Source organism: Amblyomma mixtum, chromosome 1 (genome assembly GCF_055824585.1).
Source record: "Amblyomma mixtum isolate Tamu chromosome 1, ASM5582458v1, whole genome shotgun sequence".
NCBI classification, from domain to species: Eukaryota; Metazoa; Arthropoda; class Arachnida; order Ixodida; family Ixodidae; genus Amblyomma; species Amblyomma mixtum.
The window spans coordinates 316,751,664-316,769,660 of record NC_143012.1 but is presented as its reverse complement, the minus strand read 5'-3'; the positions used below and the strand labels follow the sequence as shown (position 1 = coordinate 316,769,660).

Below are 17,997 nucleotides of genomic sequence, written 5' to 3'. Positions count from 1 at the left end.
TCAAATATGTTTTCTTTCTTTCCTAACTTAATTATTATCCAAGTTACATCACATTAATTAGTCATTAATTAGTACCTCACTACAATAAAAATGGCTAAGCAAAAATTAATTTTTTATGAATGGCTACATAGCCTAATGAATAGAGAATGCAATGTTCAAGGCAGTTTTTCCATTTTACCCATGTGTGTAATTTAAATGAAACTTTGAACAACAGCATTGAAAATGTGCTTGTCAAGCATTCAAAAGTTTGCAAAATCATTAATTTTTGAAGCATGATAAAGGAATTCTGCCTTGAACATTGCAACCCCTGCACCTTAAGCTTCCTTTAGCAAAAAAAATTACATCTTTATCTGCTCTAGATGCAGAGATATCGTTGTCCCAAACCAGCCGGGTGTCAAAAATTTGCGAATTGAGAAAAATGAGAAAAACCCAAATGGGCCAAAATTTATTGAATATCAAGATGATAGCTGCATATTTATATTTCCTGAGGGCTAGTAAGCACCAGGCATGTAGTCTGACTGCTCCTTGTGGGTGGAGTGCCGCTTTTGCAATGCCCGTTGCACACTTGCAGAAGAGGCCCGCTTGCGCGTAGACTCTGTTGTTCGTCTCCTATCCTTCTCAGCCATCCTCTTCCTGTTGCTGAGGCCAGGGTTAATGTCCAGCTCGCTGAGTATCTGAGAAGACGCTTCAAGATTGCCGGCACTGAAACGGACAACAGCCTCTGCAACAGCTGCTTCAACCGCAAATAATGATGCATGGCGCTCCTTTGGTGCCAGTGACCATATCAGCGAGTGCAAACTCTCGTTGGTGTTTTGCGTTTTTCCTCGCTGGCAACGCTCCAGCAGCTTTCGGTCTGCCAAGCGCTCATATATTGGCAGTAGTGCCTTGGACACATGCGATGGCAAGTTATATCTGTGCTTCGGAGTGGGCTCTCTCCCTTTGCTGCGGCAGCATTTTGGCGGCACCATGAGTTTGGGCCCGTTGGGCACAGGCTGTGGTTTGACACATTATCATTCGATGTGACGTGATGATAGGTGGCCATCACTGCCTGGTGCATTGCTTCAACATCTCCGGAGTGAGACTTCAGAGCCCAGCTGTAGTATGAAGTCAACTTGTTCACAAGGTCACCCGTGAGCTTGCCTTTGCCACTGAGGCTCTCTGTTCCCTCGCCTTTGTGCTTTGCAATCGCATTGCGCAGGGCCGTGCCCATGCGCTTTTGCACATGGTTTGTGCAGTCCTCTTTCTGCACTTTTATGAAACCATATACATCAGCCTCCTGCAGTGCCAGAAATGCGCGGCTATCTCCATCACTCAAAACAGTCGTGTATCGAAGGCCATGCTTCTCAAAGGATCTTTGAAACATGACAAGTGCAGCCTGCACTTCCATCTCGCCAGATTTTTTTTCTGTGTTTTTCTGACACCTGTGGCTGCTCTTCCATTCTTCATATGATGGGTCACTTTCTGCAGGCCCGCGCTTGCACCCCGCACACAAGTTGCTGAACACAACGTAGTCCAGTACGAGCCCAGTGAACAGCTCAATCACTGCGCCCACACCGATGTGTGATGTATGACCCCGGGTCATCCACGAACCGTCGAACGAGACAGCGATATTCCCTGGGTTGTCCAAATGCAACTCTCTGTACAGCTCGCGAACGGTACGGGCGCTGTCCATCATCACTTTCTCGGCTGCGCGTGTTGTCGCGGGCGTCAGTTTGTTTTTCACATAACCTTGCCAGGTTTTATTATGAATCCCCCTATGGGAAATACCCATTACCGCGAAGACATCGTTCAGTGCGGTTTGCCGATTTCCCGTACTTTGCATGGCCCGTGCAGCAAGAATATTTATGGTAAATGGGCTTATGTTTTGGCTGCCTTCAACGCGCGGCGAACTCCAAGCAGATGAGATCTCACCGCAGTTCACGCACGAGAGAATGAGCCTCACGGCTAAACCGTACTCACGATCTTTTGAAACGTTCACGTTTCCACCACAAACCTTGCACGTGACGGCACTCAAGAGTTCGTTGAAAGATAACAGATTCAAAACGGTGAACGCAGTATCGTCAGCACTGACGTTGGCGTCTCGATGCGGGCGGTCGCTGCAAAAATCCAGTTTCCTCTGCGTTGCTGCAGTTGAATCGAGAGCTCGTAGCTTTTCTTCGGCTTTCGCTTCGATTTCCAGCAATTCCGAACGCTGTAACATCGTGGTGTCGCGGCGTACGCGGCCGCCCTGCGTAGCTGCCGCCGAGCTCGTTAGGCTTACTTCGACCTCGGCTGCCGCTGCTTCACCGGCCGCTGGCTCTTGCTCATTATCGGTGCTTTCCGATGATGCAAGACGTGTAGGAAGGTTGTTGACTCGCTTATGCTGTGCCAATTGCATCAACCTGTGCCATTATAATAAACCTGCTACATTATAAAATAGCACCAATGCTGTGCAAAAATACTATTTCAGCAACCAAGAGCCGTGGTGGCTCAGGCTACTGCCTTATAGGCATGACTTTGGCTTCTCTTGATTTGTGACGAGAAAGATGACCGACAGATTCCAACCTTGCCCCATTTAGCTTTGTAGCCTTCTACTGCTTATTGGCGATTTTCACAAAATCGATGCCAGGCTGCACCCCACGTAGAATGTTCGCTCCGTTGCCTGAGTGGTTCGCCGGTGCACACAGACGTCGTCGTCAGAGTTTTGCTGTAAAAGTGTAATACCTTAGGAGTACAACTACATGGATGTTTGCACGCTAACAAGATAGAAGAGCCGTTACGTATTATTGTATGAATTATCTGTTGCAATCTATAGAGAGAGAGCATTGGAACCAGAAGTTTCCACTCTGTAGAAGAGTCTATCCAAATATATGAAGCACTGTTTGTTGAGAACATGGCTGAGCACACGACTAACGTGCGCATTTACGGGAAGGTTTTTGTGTATGACTATGTCTATAATTGTAGGCATTATTGCGACGTGTGTATGGTGATATAGTGCTTTGTTATCTACGGAGAAAGGGGGAGGGGAGCGATACGATGATTTAATTCAAATTTCATTTCATTCCGATTCTATTTGCACTTTGATTGCTCCATGCCTCGTTGTCACTGGAATCAGTGGGGAAAGGGAGGGATTGCTAGAATCTGACGAAAAAATAGCATAATAGCGGCCTTACATTCATTACATGAATTCCATCCACAGCCTACGAACAAACAGCCCTAGTCCGGAAAAAGTCTGCTTCACTGGTCTCGTTTTCCACCTGCACACACAGCTACGAATCTATTCATATTTAAAGCATCCCATAGTTTTTAAGATTTTTGAGCATAAAAAACACAGCTTAATCATTTAAAACTCAAGCAATACTAACTAGCCAAGTTAGCTCTGCGAAGCAGCTTGACAAATTGGCAATCACTGGGTCTTGCGTACCAGTAGTGCTAAATAATGAAAATGACACTTCAAATTTTGTCATTCCCCGTTGTACAAGAGTGCATCACTGATGGCGTTGGTTTTAAATTCTCTCAGAAGCGCGCGTCGGGGATATTAGTGAACCAAGCTTTTAAGACATGAAGATGAAAGCAAGCACTGTCATGGCAGCAGTGTCATGGGAGATTATACCTCTGGTGGTATTCTCATTTTCAACTTATTCTGCTCGGGTTTTTAGTTGACTGGTGTATTGCCTTGAGAACTGCTGTAAAGCCTCGTTTCAGTTCCGTACTATTGATTGTAAGGTTACATCGCGTAATCTACGGTAATAGGCAGCCAAACGAGCGCACAAAGCACAAGCATATGACTCTTGCCGCCTACGCCGCTGCCGGGCTTGCAGATGGAAAAAAAAAACGCGTGAAGCAGGTTCAGGGTCACACAAGAGCAGCGCAGTTGCCCAAGCTTGGTTGGCGGCTGCTTGTGTAACTTCCTGGTCCGTTTCCGCCGCTGTCACTGCTGTAAAAATGAGCCTGAATAAGGATGCATAAGCGTGGCACAACGTTTTGGTTCCATTTCTGTAGGTGTTAAAAATATTACTCCCCTCTAAGGGGAGTAAATGCCACCCTATGATTGTGAATTATAAGACAGGCCATTTACTCCCATTTGGGCGTTTTTCTGCTAAGGTTTCGGACGCGTTACAGCTGACAGCTTAGATTTCCTGGACTTCATTCGCGCTCGCTGGTTTGCTTGTACAGTTAGCAGTACCATATTATTTCTAATTTAGCGAGTAGAAAGTTGCTTCGATTAAATGGGAGCTCTAGCTATTCTGAGCCACTTCCAATGATGTTGTGACCTTCTCCGCGGATAAGCATTCTGTGATCACATTTTGCACGCATGATCTTGAGCCTGTGTCGTTGCTGGACGTCTTCGTCTCAAGCACTTGAAGTAGTGGAGTAGAGAGAAAAAAAATTCCTTTTCTCTATGATGGCCGGCGGAAAATGGCGATGCTCCTAGAGGTGTGGTTTGCGCATGCGTGACAATACGCTTTGTCGCGAGCGGCGCGGCCTTGTTGGACTGCAAGGAAGTGCTATGCAGTGAAACAGAGACGGCGTAGTCGCGCTCCTGCTGCCGCATCATAATTATACTGAAAAAATTTCACGCATTCATCCCAGAACGAGCGTTTTGAACGGCGGCCTGTTTATTCATCGCGGCTTTCCATAACCGAGCACCTTCAGTCGGAGTGACGTTACAGTTTCTTCTGGAAATTTTCTGGAGTTCATGGATGAAATGTAATACCGTTTCCGAGCATCAATCTTCCAGGCAAACACCGAATCGTCAGAGATCGGAAAAGGAGTGAAAAGTATCCAATGGCTTGTTTCAGCTAAGGTGAACGAGAATTTTTTTTTTTAAATAGGCGTCTTGACACATCGAGATAGCTTCTTCGATTAACTAATTTTCAATAGTTAACTTTTTTTACTATTACAGGCGCTTGATTGCTCTAAGAGATTTGTAGCCAACAGTAAGTAATAGCTATATCACTTTTAAGAACTTCGAAAACGCGATTTTTTTTTTGGCAATTTTCGTCGGCGCCGTAACTCGACAACTTTCGGCCGCCGCGCGCTGTATTCGAAAAGTGCGCGCGCGAAGTCACTACGCGTCACTCCGCGGCGCGCGTCCCACGTGACCTTCTCTGTCCCTCCCGCGTTGCGGTGCTCGCTGCTCCAGCCCAGAGAGGAGGTCACATGACGCCATTCACCTTTGCTGAAGCAACCGGTATAGTCGCGTTTCATTAAATTACTCAGTAATTCAGGCCAGAATGTTTTCCCCTGCTTGGTCTTGAAACACTACACGCCCCCAAATGTGCACCTCGCATGCCTCAAGATAATAATAGTGATTATGCTTTAGCATACATACCTAGACCACGTAACCACGATCTGCACTTTCCCATTGGCCGTAGGTGAAATGAGCAATGCTCATTGGCCAGAAAATGACTGGCCTTAGGCGAAATGAGCAATGCTCATTGGCCAGAAAATGACCGGCCGTAGGCGAAATGAGCTCAATGGCCAGAAAATGACCACCTGATCCCCGATTGGTGACGTCATTATCATAACGTGGATGCAGAGTTCGCAGCGGGTTGCGCACGTAAGGTCAGTATGTGGAACGCGAAACAAAAAGCTGGGACATCTGAAGATGCGGCATTTATCTAAAACAAATAGTGCTGGAAAAGGGAGCTCGCAAACGCGGCTTATAGCTATGTGCTAGCAGTCAGAGCTCCTCAATTGGAAGGCAGTCCCGTTGCAGCAATTCCGTGTGGCGCCACTGCTGTCAAGCCGTGTTCAAGCACGCCCCTGGCGTTGCGGCGTGCTTTCTGGTTGCAGCGTCGATGAATCGTTGAGCTGGACTCCCAGCCGCGGTGCCACTTCGCTGTCATCTGTCGAGTGGTGAAACGCCGAAGAAAGAAAGAAAGTTGCGAGAATGCTTCGGCTAGGAAACGAAATGAGAGTCATAGAGAGTCGCTGAGGTCTTCACGCATGCCGTGAAAAGCTCAGCATGCTCGAATAAGCGACACGCTGATCATATTGAAGTCCTAAAAATTGTTAAATTACATGTGCCGCTCTACTGAATGCCTCTAATTGCTCAAAACCTAACTGGTTCTTGGTCGTTCATCTGCTAGCTTTCCAAGACTGGAAGTAGAATGCAAGTTCAAAAAAAAAAAAAAAAAGAACAACATCACCTGGCCACTATGGCGCTTCACTGACACCTGGGGTTATCCATCACGGAAAGAAACAAAAGCACCCATCTGCATGTCAAGAAACAAGCACTCGCCTGTGTCACTGAAGGAAAAAAAGCTTGGAAAAATTTAACTTAAAAACATTTACCTTTCGACACCGCTGTAGGTGGCTTATTTTTTAAAATAATTTTATATTTTTTTTTTCAGTGACTTTGGCGACTGCTTGTACTTTCACATGCAGAATATGAACTTCTCTCGCCGACGGGTTTCCGTCGAAACCTGGACTAAAATTCTTGTTATTAAAAAAAAATTTGTTAACCGCCGGAGCGGTCGCATTTCCATGGATGCGAAATGATAGAGGCCTGTGTACTGTGCGATATCAGTGCACGGTAAACACAGGTGGCTGAAATTATCCGGAGCCCTCCATTATACGGCGTACTTCAAAGACTGAGTCGCTTTGGGCTTGGGCAGGGCATGTACGTAATGCGAAGAGAAGGAAAGCGTATCAGGGGGTGGCAGAAAGTTAGGTGGGTGGATGAGATTAAGAAGTTGTTTGCGGGGATACAGTGGCCGCAACTGGCAAATGACAGTGTTAATTGGAGAGACATGGGAGAGGCCTTTGCCCTGAAGAGGGCGTAGTCAGGCTGATGGTGATGATAAAGAAACCAAACCAAACTTTTGTTGCATTTAAAACATTGCAGGAGCTACGCATACGGGCAGGCTGTTTCAGCGAAGGTGAACGAGACTATTTAAATATAGGCTTTTTGAGGCAGAGGTGGCTTCTGTGGCATTGTAATACCGGTGTTGGCGGATCCCCAGAAAACAGGTGAATCATGTTAGCTATAGTAAGCTGGCTAACTAAGAAAACTTTTTTGCTATTACAGCGTTACAGATAGGCGCATAGTTTCTCAATCAGAGGTTTGTAGCTGGCCAACGAACAACAGCAGCTCTAGCACTAACTTGATGCACCTGTTTCTAGTGTATGCCAATGAAATGCAGCGTGCAGAAACTACATCTGTAGACCAACACCGTGTTTACAAACATAGGGGGCGCTCACGGACGCGGGAGTAATTTTTCGATAGGCTTTTTTAGGTATAAGTTGGCTCTTGCGGCAGAGTAATGCCAGTGGCGGCGGAACTGAATTCAAATAAATATTTTTAATTATTGTAAATAAGCGTTTGGTTTTAGTGAGATTTGTATCTGGTCGTTAGTAATAGTCATATCAGTTTTTACAATTTCGGAAGTGCGATCACGTTCGGCGCCGTGGCACAACGAATTCGGCCATTCCGCGTGTCATTCGGAAACCGTGTGTCTGTGAAGCGCTGACAGGAACGCCAATCAATACACGTCACTTAACGGCTCACGTGTCACGTGATTTTCTCTGTTCCGCCAGGCCCGCTAAAGCCCCTTTTAGGGACTTCATTGCTCGCTGCTCCCGCCCACCAGCCCGCGAAAATTCCCACTGAACACATTGGGTTAAGCTTTACCGCAGGCATAGTTTAAATGCGGGAAGGACAGCTTTTCAGACGCTTTTCTCACGGTAGCGGCACTCTACCCGGGAGTTCGCCCACACGTTGTTTTGCAAAGTAAGAACTCCCAGAATGGTCGCCCAACGTCACAGTGAAGAGGTGACAGCGGCAGCTGTATTCCTCCCACCACCGCCCATCATCCCCCCTAGGTCAGCCCTCTACCAGGCCCACGTGAATCAAGTGACCATTGATGGCTCGTCCTCGAGAGCGCCCACACTCCTGTCCTCACTTCCGTTGTTGCTTGATTCCACCCGTACTTTTCGGCCAGCAGAAAAAGGCTGGAATTTTAGGCTCCAACCCCGATGTTATCAGCCACGGAGAAAGTTCACAGCAATCATTAAAAAAAAAATGAAATCCTGAGGTTTGATCTTAGGGTCTGTGATTCTGGGGCTCCAGGTCCGTCTAGTGGTGTTATACAGGTAGTCTTTGTCAAAAGTAACCAGGCTGCACGTTTTTCTTCTCAGTCGTATATTAAAGCTATTATGCCATACCGCAAGGTCTAAATCTCTGGTATGGAAAGAAGAACCCCTGTTCTCACCTTCAAAGAACTTTTTTATCTTTAAGGAAGCCGTGAGGGCTCTCTTATACGAATGAGAAGCAAACCACGGAGCCTGGTTAGTTTTGACAAAGACTGTACGCTCTTTCATTTGGCTTGCGACTTCACGCGGTATACATTGTGCAGCGAGCGTGCTTACCGGTCGTATTCTGTGGTTGTTCTTGCCCTGGTTCATCGTGCTCTTGATAGCCCGTCAGTTCTGCAGAGCACACGCAGGTTCTCGCAGCGACTGTCAAGCTTACGCGGCGCAAAAGGGTCGCCGCAGAGGAGGCACTCACCGAAGAGGGCGACGCACTTGTTCTCCTGCCACAGCGTGCCGCCCATGCAGTCGCAGCGGGGCGGCCGCAGCAGCTGGTCGCAGACCATGTTTGAGCGCTTGGCGCACTGCAGCCGCCCGTCGCACGGCTCGCCCGGCTGGCTGGGACTCTCGGCGCACGCGCCCCCTTCCTCGACGAAGCCGCTGTCGCAGAGGCAGACGCGGTCGAAGCCGTCCTCCGATCCGCACACCAGGTTCGCCTCCTCCTGGCAGTCGCCGTCCTCCACGCACGCCATGCGCAGGCTCATGCCTGCGTTTGTGCGTCATCCGCCTCGCTTTCGGGAGGTGCTGGGTTTGATCCCCAGTGCCGCCGCGTACCCACATGCTTTCTAATGGGTACAAGATTTCCCCCGGCCTGGTTCTCGGCTTTTCTGGGGTGAAATGGTTGGGAAAAGGGTCTTGGACCAAACCGTTGGGATCGGTAATTCGTTTCGCCATCATACAACCGCGCAGTGCGGTAAAGCCCAGCAGCTCAGGTGCTTCAGGTTTGGATGGCAGATGCTGCGGTTAGCAATGACTTTTATTTCCATTTTATTTCATTATTATTAAATAATAATAATAACGCCCACTTGTACCGGGCTACAAAAGGGGCAAACGCTTCTCCGGCCTAAACCGTAGACTAGCGGTGTGAGCGCCTGAAAGAAGCCTCAAAGAAATTGGAGAAAAAAAAAAAAAAAACGTTTTTTCGGGTTTCTTTCATGACCCAGAAAAAGGAAAAAGAAAACCGGCAAAACTTTCAAACGGACTTGTCTGCACAGTCTCACCTCCCTACACAGTGTAAAAGTTGGTCTAAATGATCTGTTTGGGAGTGTGCAAAGCATTCTGAACTTTCCACTTGGCGGCAAGGTCTTTGTAGCAACCAACCGTTAACGTCAGTCGCATGTCGGGAACACCAGATCCCCCTGTCGTCAGGGTCGTGTGAAAGAAACTTGTCGCAATTCGGTAATGTACATGCAAAGCTGCGCAGCAGGCTTGCGGAAGAGCGTGTGCAAAAACTTTAGCACGTGCACTCGAATCTCAACGTAGGAAAAAGCGCACTAGCAAGCATCAACCTACCAGGCAGTGACGGGTCACACTGATGGAATGCTTTGCGTTGATTGTAATCTATGCAGTACGCCACTATCTTTTCTTGAAAAGACTTTGCAGCATCTTTTTCATAATTTAAAAATGTAATTCTTTACCTATTTCTGGGTTACGAAGTAAACGTTCCTAATGAAGTGCCCTTTTACATTTTTCTGAAGAAATCCCGGAAAAAAAATTTTTTTTTTTCCTAGCATTCAAAATTTCTTGAAACTTTACATCCCTACCGCAAACTACGTTTGCTACCAGATGTTACGCAGCGAGAAGTCTCATACTGCGCGTGTATAGTTTACATTTCTGCACAGACTGTCAAATTCCATCTTGCGCCACTGGTGTTAGTCTTTGGCGGACCGTTTGCAAAACGCGTCCATGTCATGGGACAGGACTTCGTCCTGCAACGGACATGACCTAGATTATGTTGATGATGACACAGCACAGGATGTTCACATATCAGCCATCGGTGACTGGTGGAATGAATAGCGGAGAAGGGAGAGAGGGAAAGAATTCATCCGTCAGTTGGATGGATGAATTCATCGGGATTGCCGAAGGCCAGGCAGCCGTGGGGTCACGTGCAGAGAAACACTTACGCTGCTTCTCGTAGGGCATCGTTATGGGGCTGACTGCAAGAGTTGGGGACAGAAGTCAGTCAAGCGAGTTGCTCGCCGCTAACGTACGTGGCTTCCGCGTGCTTTGGGGAGAGGCGTCCGCTTACCGGCGTAGTTTTCATCTGTGTACTCTGCGCAAGAGAAAGACGCGGCATCGCCACGACGACAGTTATAGCACCGTTTAAGTGACACGCCATCGCATGAGTATTCAAGAGCTTGCGGTATTAAGGAGCAGCAGTCCTGCCATGACTGCACAATCCTTGGGCGCAGACTGCTACATCACATGCACACTAAAAGAGCGGCAGTCTCACCATTGCGGCTCACCAATGCGGAATTTTTTATGAGGATCTTTATTTATTCATTTGTGAATATGATATCATAGGTTGTCGTCATGGTTAGAGCAAAACAGAACTGCGCGAAGACGACGGGACAAAAGAAGGCACGAATACACTCACACAAAGCGCACCGTCGTCTTCGCGCAGTTCTGTTTTGCTCTAACCATGAACCTAGCCCAACATCATGTCTTACTTCAATACATTTCTTCTACTCTGGGCTCTACCACTCTTCCTATGAACAAGGGACAAGCGGCAACCACCTATGTTAACCTCATCGCACTGTCAACGTGCCAGTCAAGAGTCTTGGGCTGAAGCGAAAGATTGTGCCGCCCGAAATCCAGAGGCTCTTCGGCGCACCGGGCCCTTCCTGGGTACATGTTCGCCAAGTCTGCGCTTTGCGTGTGTGTATTCGTGCCTTCTTTTGTCCCGTCGTCTTCGCGCAGTTCTGTTTTGCTCTAACCATGAACCGACTAGCGCCATCATGTCTTACTTGTCGTCATGGAGTTTCTGGTTTCTCCGTAACGAAATTCCTTGAATGGTCGAGAGAGGTCACGTGACCGTGTGACGTCATCACAATCTGCCCTGAAGGGCCATCCTTTGGTCGAAAGGGGGGTCACGTCACTTTGTGACGTCATCACAACCTGCCGACCGTTGCAGGTGTCAACCTGGCCGCCGGATTGTGAGCAACTTGCCCACTGAAAGTAGCAGGTGGAACTCCAAAATTTGGATGTTGGCCCAGCCCCCAAAATTCTGAAATACCCCCGAAATTTTATAAGCAGGCCCACTGCAGATAATGGATTAAGGTGAATTAGTGGGTGGATTAATGTGAATTAGTTTATGGGATTAGTGTAATTCCATATGATAATTCAGTGGAAGCTGGTACTGGAACATTCAAGGAGGTGACGATTCATGCATACCATTTAAGAGCAGCGGAACCGGTTCCAGCCGGAGTTTTGGCGGGAAAGTGTCCAGAACATTAGGCAATCATTGTAGATGCACTAATGCTGGCAACCGCAAGGCTATCGCATTTTCTTTAAGAATGTGGCTAAGAAGGCTCCCAAGTTTTCTTTTTTTCTACATAATATCAATCCACTTGGTATATTAACAAGGGCTTTGGCACAAATCAAGGTGAAAAGCACAACAGCGTTCAAAAATGACTGATCAGAATGACTACACCAAGAAAGAACATAAAGGTAACATAAATATAAGGCCAATACAGTGCCACACTCAACTAAGCTTCATTAGCACATTAACACACAGAAGACGTCATTTACCTTGAATTTGACTAGAATATGAAAATATGATCGCATGTTGTTTTCGCATCGTACTAAAATTGAATACTTGTGCGGTGCCCAGGCTTCTTGAAGCGGGGCATGATGTATCTGTTTGTGTAACAGGACAGGACCTCAACTTAACTGACATCTTCTCCTCCTTTCTAAACCCTTTATCCCGTTTCGCCCGTGTAGGCTAGCAAACCAGAAGCTTTTTCAGGTGAACCTCGGCGCATTTCTTTCTCCATTTTCCCTCTCTCTCTCCTAGAAGCGTACTCAGAGGACTGTTTTCAACCTGCCGCTGAGCCTGATAGGTCGCAGGATCGAATCCTGGCCGTGGCGACGTATTTTCATGGCAGCGCGACACAAAAAGACGCCCGTGTACTGTTCATTGTCATTGCACGCAAAGAACTCCGAGTGGTCTAAATTAATCAGGAGTCCTCCACTACGGCCCTCTTTCTCTCTCTCTTCTTTCACTCCCACCTTCATCTCTTCCCTCAATGCGCGATTGAGGGGTCCACTGAGATATGAGACAGTTAGTGCGCCATTTTCTTTCCTTTCCTCTCCTTTTTTCTTCCTTTCCTCTCCTTTGTTCACAACCACTCACTCTTTCTTTCTTTGCTTGCATGCCTCCCAACGCGCTATACTCAAGCGCGGTACTCAATTACCGCGTCGTGCTGCATACCGTTTCACAATATTGTAATCTGGTTGACGCCATACTGCTGCTCAGCAGCATACGAAGTTCCGTCTTCGCCATGCAGTAGCATAATCATAAGCGCGCCTCTACAAGGCTCTGGCCAACCAGCGCTCATATGTACAGCTTTCTCGGGCAAAAATTTTAAGACACTCTTACGAAAATATTGAAGGTAATGGTCCATTATTCTGATATGTAGCAAAATCTTTTAAAGTGTTTCCATCGGATCGCATCGATTAAGACTGTCATAGAAAACCACTGGGGAACGCTTGTGACGATAGCAAAAACGTGAATAGAAAAAAATAAATACAAGACTGCCGTCGCGTATATGAAAAAAAAAATGCATTCATAAGTGGTTTCCCGCTCAAAAATGCTTTTGTCCAGAATTCCTGGGTAGGTTACGATATTATATGCCGACCATGCATACTCACCTGGCGCGGAAGTGCCAAATTTTACGAGGGAGCGCACCGCTGTGTAAAAGACAAGAACAGAAAAGAAAACGGTTACCCTCTTCGTCGCAGATATTTTCAGTGAAATTTTATGTTTCTGCCAATACATGCAAACGGCGTCACGGGCGCTGTACTCGGTCGCATTTCGCAACTTCTTCGCCGAGAGACGCCCATATCACTTCATGGCAGCCGTAGTGGCGTGATGCAGATGCGTCCTGTCTGTTCCGATATAGCGCGCAAAAGATAAAGGCTACCTCGCCGTATATGATAAAGGCTACCTCCACGGTTCACGCAGTCGTTGAAACATCGTAATACTGCAACCCCCCCCCCCCCCCTCCCATCTCCTCCCTTCATGTATATCTGAGAACCTGCGAGACAGAATTGCTTCTCATGCTTTGTCACATGGAACGTAGGGCAAAAATTCTAGACGGAGGGCCCGCAGTATACGGGACTTTACGGGACGCAAGTGTGGGGGAAAAAAAAGTTACTTCTGCACAGTCACATAATCCGGTAGCCTGAAATGTGTCACGGAATGAGGGGACGTGCGCTAATTCTCTATCCGCTTGTAACGGTACGAGACCGGATCGGAAGGAAGAGCTACAATAAATTCTTGTATAAGAACACGCGTCCCGTAAACTTTTGCTGCCATAGTGCATGATCTAAGGAGTATTCCTCAGGAAGATAGACAAGTTCTGTAAGATGATTAACCTGGCAGTGTAAAGCCATACGGGTTACTGATCAATTCGAGGAGAATTTGTCTAGCTAATTTCATTACAAAACATCAAAGGGTGAAAAAGAAAGAAGGGGGGGGGGGGGGGGGGAGGCTGAGTTTATAATATGCAGGTTTCATTCTTGCAGCATGTGCCGATTTCCAAGATTCTCAAGTCACGCTGTATTGGGTGCCCTGTATGTATCAACTGCGCGGACCCGCTTTACGGGGGAGACGCAGACAGGCCACGTCTAAAGACGAACAGCCCGAGCACCTCTGGGGGTGCGTCTCGCTTTAGTGCGTCTGTTTGCGCTTTCTTTTAGTCCTTACCCTGTCCATACACGTGAGGATCTTCGCAGTGATGTTCCAAGCCGCAACTGAAAATTCCCTCAATTAGACCCCCAGATGCCTATGCTTAGGGTTTTTTCCCCTGTAGCAGCTGGGAAACTGTCAATTAAAAGAACTGAGGCAATATTGGTTCTTATATACAACATTCCCTGAAACTCCGCAGAAATTCCCAGAACCCGAAAGGTGATATAGTCATGCAGACGTGTGACCGTCGTACGCACCAGGCGTCCTTCTGAAGTAGAACAGTATGACGGCGGTGGCGATGGTGAAGGCAACGAAGGCACTGGTGGCACACAGGAATGTCTTCCAGGGGGACTCGTGGCTGTGGCAGGGAAGAAACATCATGCACACAAATGCTGGGCACTGGGGCCAGGTGATGATGGCGACGATGATGCGACGTATAGTACACTCTATCTAGGGAGCGATTTCCTCACTAGGCGATGTGGAGAGGTTGCAGATAAATCGTGGCCCCTCTAAATATATTATATATCCTGCTTGAGGTTTGCGCAAAGTTGCTCGATGTTAGATATTTTGAGTGCGTATGCAAGGGCAATCACGGCCAAAGAGCGCCGGTCACAGGTTCACTGTTCAAGTCTCTGCACTGCTCATGTTTATTGCACAGTTGGTCTACTCATGTCTGTGACGATCTAAAATGTCATCATCGTCAGCCTAGCTACACCCTAAACACGAATAAGCCTATATGGGAGTTAGCGCACTCCCTTTTAGGGACAGGGTCTGCTGCCCAAGTTCCGGAGTAGATTTTGATCATTAAAGATACGGAGTGCTTACTCTTGGCAACGGTGGTGTATTCCCACTGCAAAGAATAGTAACTTGATGCTGGTAGGAATAGAATGAAGCTTTAAAATGCGGCACTGGAGGTCCTGCGGCACCGAAGGTTAGCCAATAGTGGAGATTGTAACCTCATTTAAAATCTTCGTAGCTACTGGCACTTCGCAAGTTTTGAGGAGGGAATTTGTTTCCGTTGCGAACCGTAAGTGTCCCGTATTTTTATTGACGGAAATCTACCCACGGCTTGGGCAGCATACCCTTCCCCTTAAAGGAAGTGCGCTAGAGGTCAGCTTACTCACTTTCTACTCCTTTCGTGTTTAAAGAGCATGTCCACTGCAGGACAAAGTTCTCTCCCACTTAGCTTTAGTGAACGCTGTCTTGTGCCCCTGCGGCCGCATTATCCCCGCAAACTTTCTCTAATTAGGACTAAAAATATACAGATAGGAGGGCGTAAAGACCCATTCTAAGAAAACCAGAGGCTGTAATTAGTGCAACACTTTTCCTCAGAGCTTGTCGCACTGTCACACGCAAACAGATACTGCGTCGTAGTATGCATGCCATTGGATCGCGCCGTATTGTGGAACCAAGTTGTCAGTATTTGTGACGGAAGTGCGAAATATTTCTGTCGGGACGGCAGAAGTGTTTGTCGCGCAACAGAAACAGCGGTTGTGAAGACATATGTTCTTGCGATTGCAGGAATTTCTGTCGAGCAACTGATAAATTCTGTGGTATTTTTGATAGGCTATCACGTGTAATAAGGTTTTCCCTGGCCTTATGCCGCGACGCCTATAGCGCCTCTTCAGGGCCGATATTATTTTATGCTGGAGCACGAAACTGCGAGCAGCGCGTGACGAACACGCAGTTTCGGTCCACTAGGAGAGCGGAACAACCACGGGGACGGAAGCAAGGGAAACATATGCGTCGGCAGTGGAATACTTAGGTGCCTTCTGGTGAGAAAATGAATAGACCAGCGACTCACCGATCAGCGTCCATAACTGCGTAAAACTGCTCTCAGCTGGCTGGCTAGAACGCGGCCGGACTGCTGCCGCAGCGGTTTGGAACGAAACTCGAAAAAAACGAAGCTCTAAAATGCGAAACCGAAACTATGCGACCGCGCTAATTTTCGGCTACGCGACTTCCCAAACGCAGTCACGCCAGCCGTTAGGAGCATGTCAGAGGAACGCGGGTAACACCGCACCATGAAATTCGGGCTCCGAATAAACGAGCTTTCTATATTAACGGGGGTCGAATTAACAAGGCTTAATCCCATCGAAACTTGTTGTTGGGCAGGAACCAGCCCAAAAAAGGACTACGGACAAGGAAGAAGGACAACGCGGACAGAGGCGCTGAACTTTCAACTTTATTTCGGAAAAGCTATTGCAACGTATTTATACATATTTCTGTCAGCAACAATGACACACAAGAAGAGCAAGGCCAATTTTTTGAAAGGACAATGACCGAAGATCTAAATGTGTGGCAAAAAGCAAGCAAAAACCTACGGAGCTCTTTTTTATAACATATCAAGGAAAGAGAAAAGAATCTCATCGGTCGTCTTCCGCGTTCCTTTTACAGAAGGCGACTATGAGGTGCTTGTAGGCGCTTGCTGCTTGCAGGACCATCTCTCAAACTTTCCAAACTATCGTCGTAAGGACGGCCTGTCTGACACAAAACCCTCCACACCCGTTAAGTCCCCGTAAATTCAGCTGTATCATACCGATACTCACCTGTGGAGCAGAAACGTGGGAGCTAACGAAAACGCTTAAGCTTAAATTGAGGACAACACAGCGAGCTGTAGAGAGGAAAATGGTAGATACAATGTTAAGAGTAGAGTGAGTGAGGGAAAAAACGCGGGTAGGACACCCTAGTCGAAATCAAGAAGAATAAATGGGCTTTAGCAAGGCATCCAATGCGAAGACATAACAGATTTAAGGGTAACCGACTGGTTTCCAGAAAAGTAAGTGCAGCAGGGGGTGACAGAAAGTTAGGTGTGCGGTTGAGATTAAGGAGTTTGTGGGGATAAGGTGGCCGTGGCTAGCATAAGGCAGGGTTAATTGTAGAGATATGGGAGAGGACTTTGTCCTGCAGTGGGCATAGTCAGGCTGATGATGATGATTATACCATTCAAAGAAGGCACTGGGACTTCCCGCGCATCTTTTGTCGTTCGGAACTCCAGTGCCACATGAAGGTTGTAAAATCAGTCGTTGAAGACGATGGAGCTCACCTGGCTGCGTTGTTGGTGAGGATGACTCCCTGCTGGGTGCCGTATCCCTGGAGCTCGCCGTTGTTTTGCGCCTGCGTTCAAGCAGCGACGACGCGCGTGCATAACAGGCAATGCGTGAAGTGCACAAACGGAAGTGCTATAAGTCACGTGATGCGTTCACGAAATGCTAATTCTGAAAGTACGCGTATGACTAATATATGTCACTCGGGTGTTTAACGTGCTTTTAAGCACATTTGTGATTCACAGGTCTTCTGTTTTCGAAAAATGGGTGAATTTGCAGCTCTAACACGCACGCTCAACCATTCGGTTAAGCTGTGGCGATAGCAGATTACCGTTAGAAAGAAAAAAACATCGTGCATAAGAACGAATACGCGTTTCCTGCATTCCACTCACGGCGGTAACTGGACGTTAGTAAAGATTCGAGGAACCGACGAAATAGGACAACGTAACCGAAAAACGAAGAGCCAAATCAGCACCCACACCGCTCTCTGCAGAAACTAAACCGAATTATTTTTACTCATCATTGGAAGGCCGGAATTAATGCGCAGCCTTGATGTCCTGCTGCGTATACGTTTCCTGTACACATTGTGCCTTGGAAGAGTCTGCAGAGAGCTGAGCAGAACAGAGAGCCGAAACGCGAAGCAGTCTTACTGGATCAGACATTTCCAAATCGTCTTCCCAGACAGTCGCAGCAGGGCTCCTGCTCATTTCCTATTTGTACTTTTTTCTCCTCTTTCCCTCTACAGCGTTTGTTGTCATGTGAATAACTCGTTTCTTGATTTTGGCGGGCAAAGCGCACGGTCGGGCTTTCACTGTAACTAAAACATTCCTACCGAAAGAGAAACTCGCCTCTTCCCAATTTTCAGATTTTGTTTTTGTAGTTACAGTCGCTTGCGATCCTGGGCAGTGAAACGAGTTCGCGCGTGATATTGTATTGCACTAAATTACTTTTAGTGTTCTGTAA

At 47.4% G+C, this 17,997-nt stretch overlaps 1 protein-coding gene and 1 pseudogene across 1 annotated transcript; both read right to left on the bottom strand.

The window, feature by feature from the left end:
• Positions 1-409: 409 nt before the first annotated feature.
• Positions 410-2,469, bottom strand: LOC149372568 (uncharacterized; annotated as a pseudogene).
• Positions 2,470-5,496: 3,027 nt separating this feature from the next.
• Positions 5,497-17,741, bottom strand: LOC149372567 (uncharacterized). Its single transcript, XM_089582220.1, has 9 exons — positions 17,685-17,741; positions 17,034-17,104; positions 14,245-14,345; positions 12,949-12,987; positions 10,325-10,348; positions 10,200-10,232; positions 8,495-8,782; positions 8,356-8,415; positions 5,497-5,831 (listed from the first exon to the last, which is right to left on the bottom strand). The coding sequence occupies exons 1-9, from the start codon at positions 17,739-17,741 to the stop codon at positions 5,737-5,739; spliced, it is 768 nt and encodes a 255-aa protein (XP_089438346.1). The 3' UTR covers positions 5,497-5,736.
• Between the last annotated feature and the right edge of the window lie 256 nt (positions 17,742-17,997).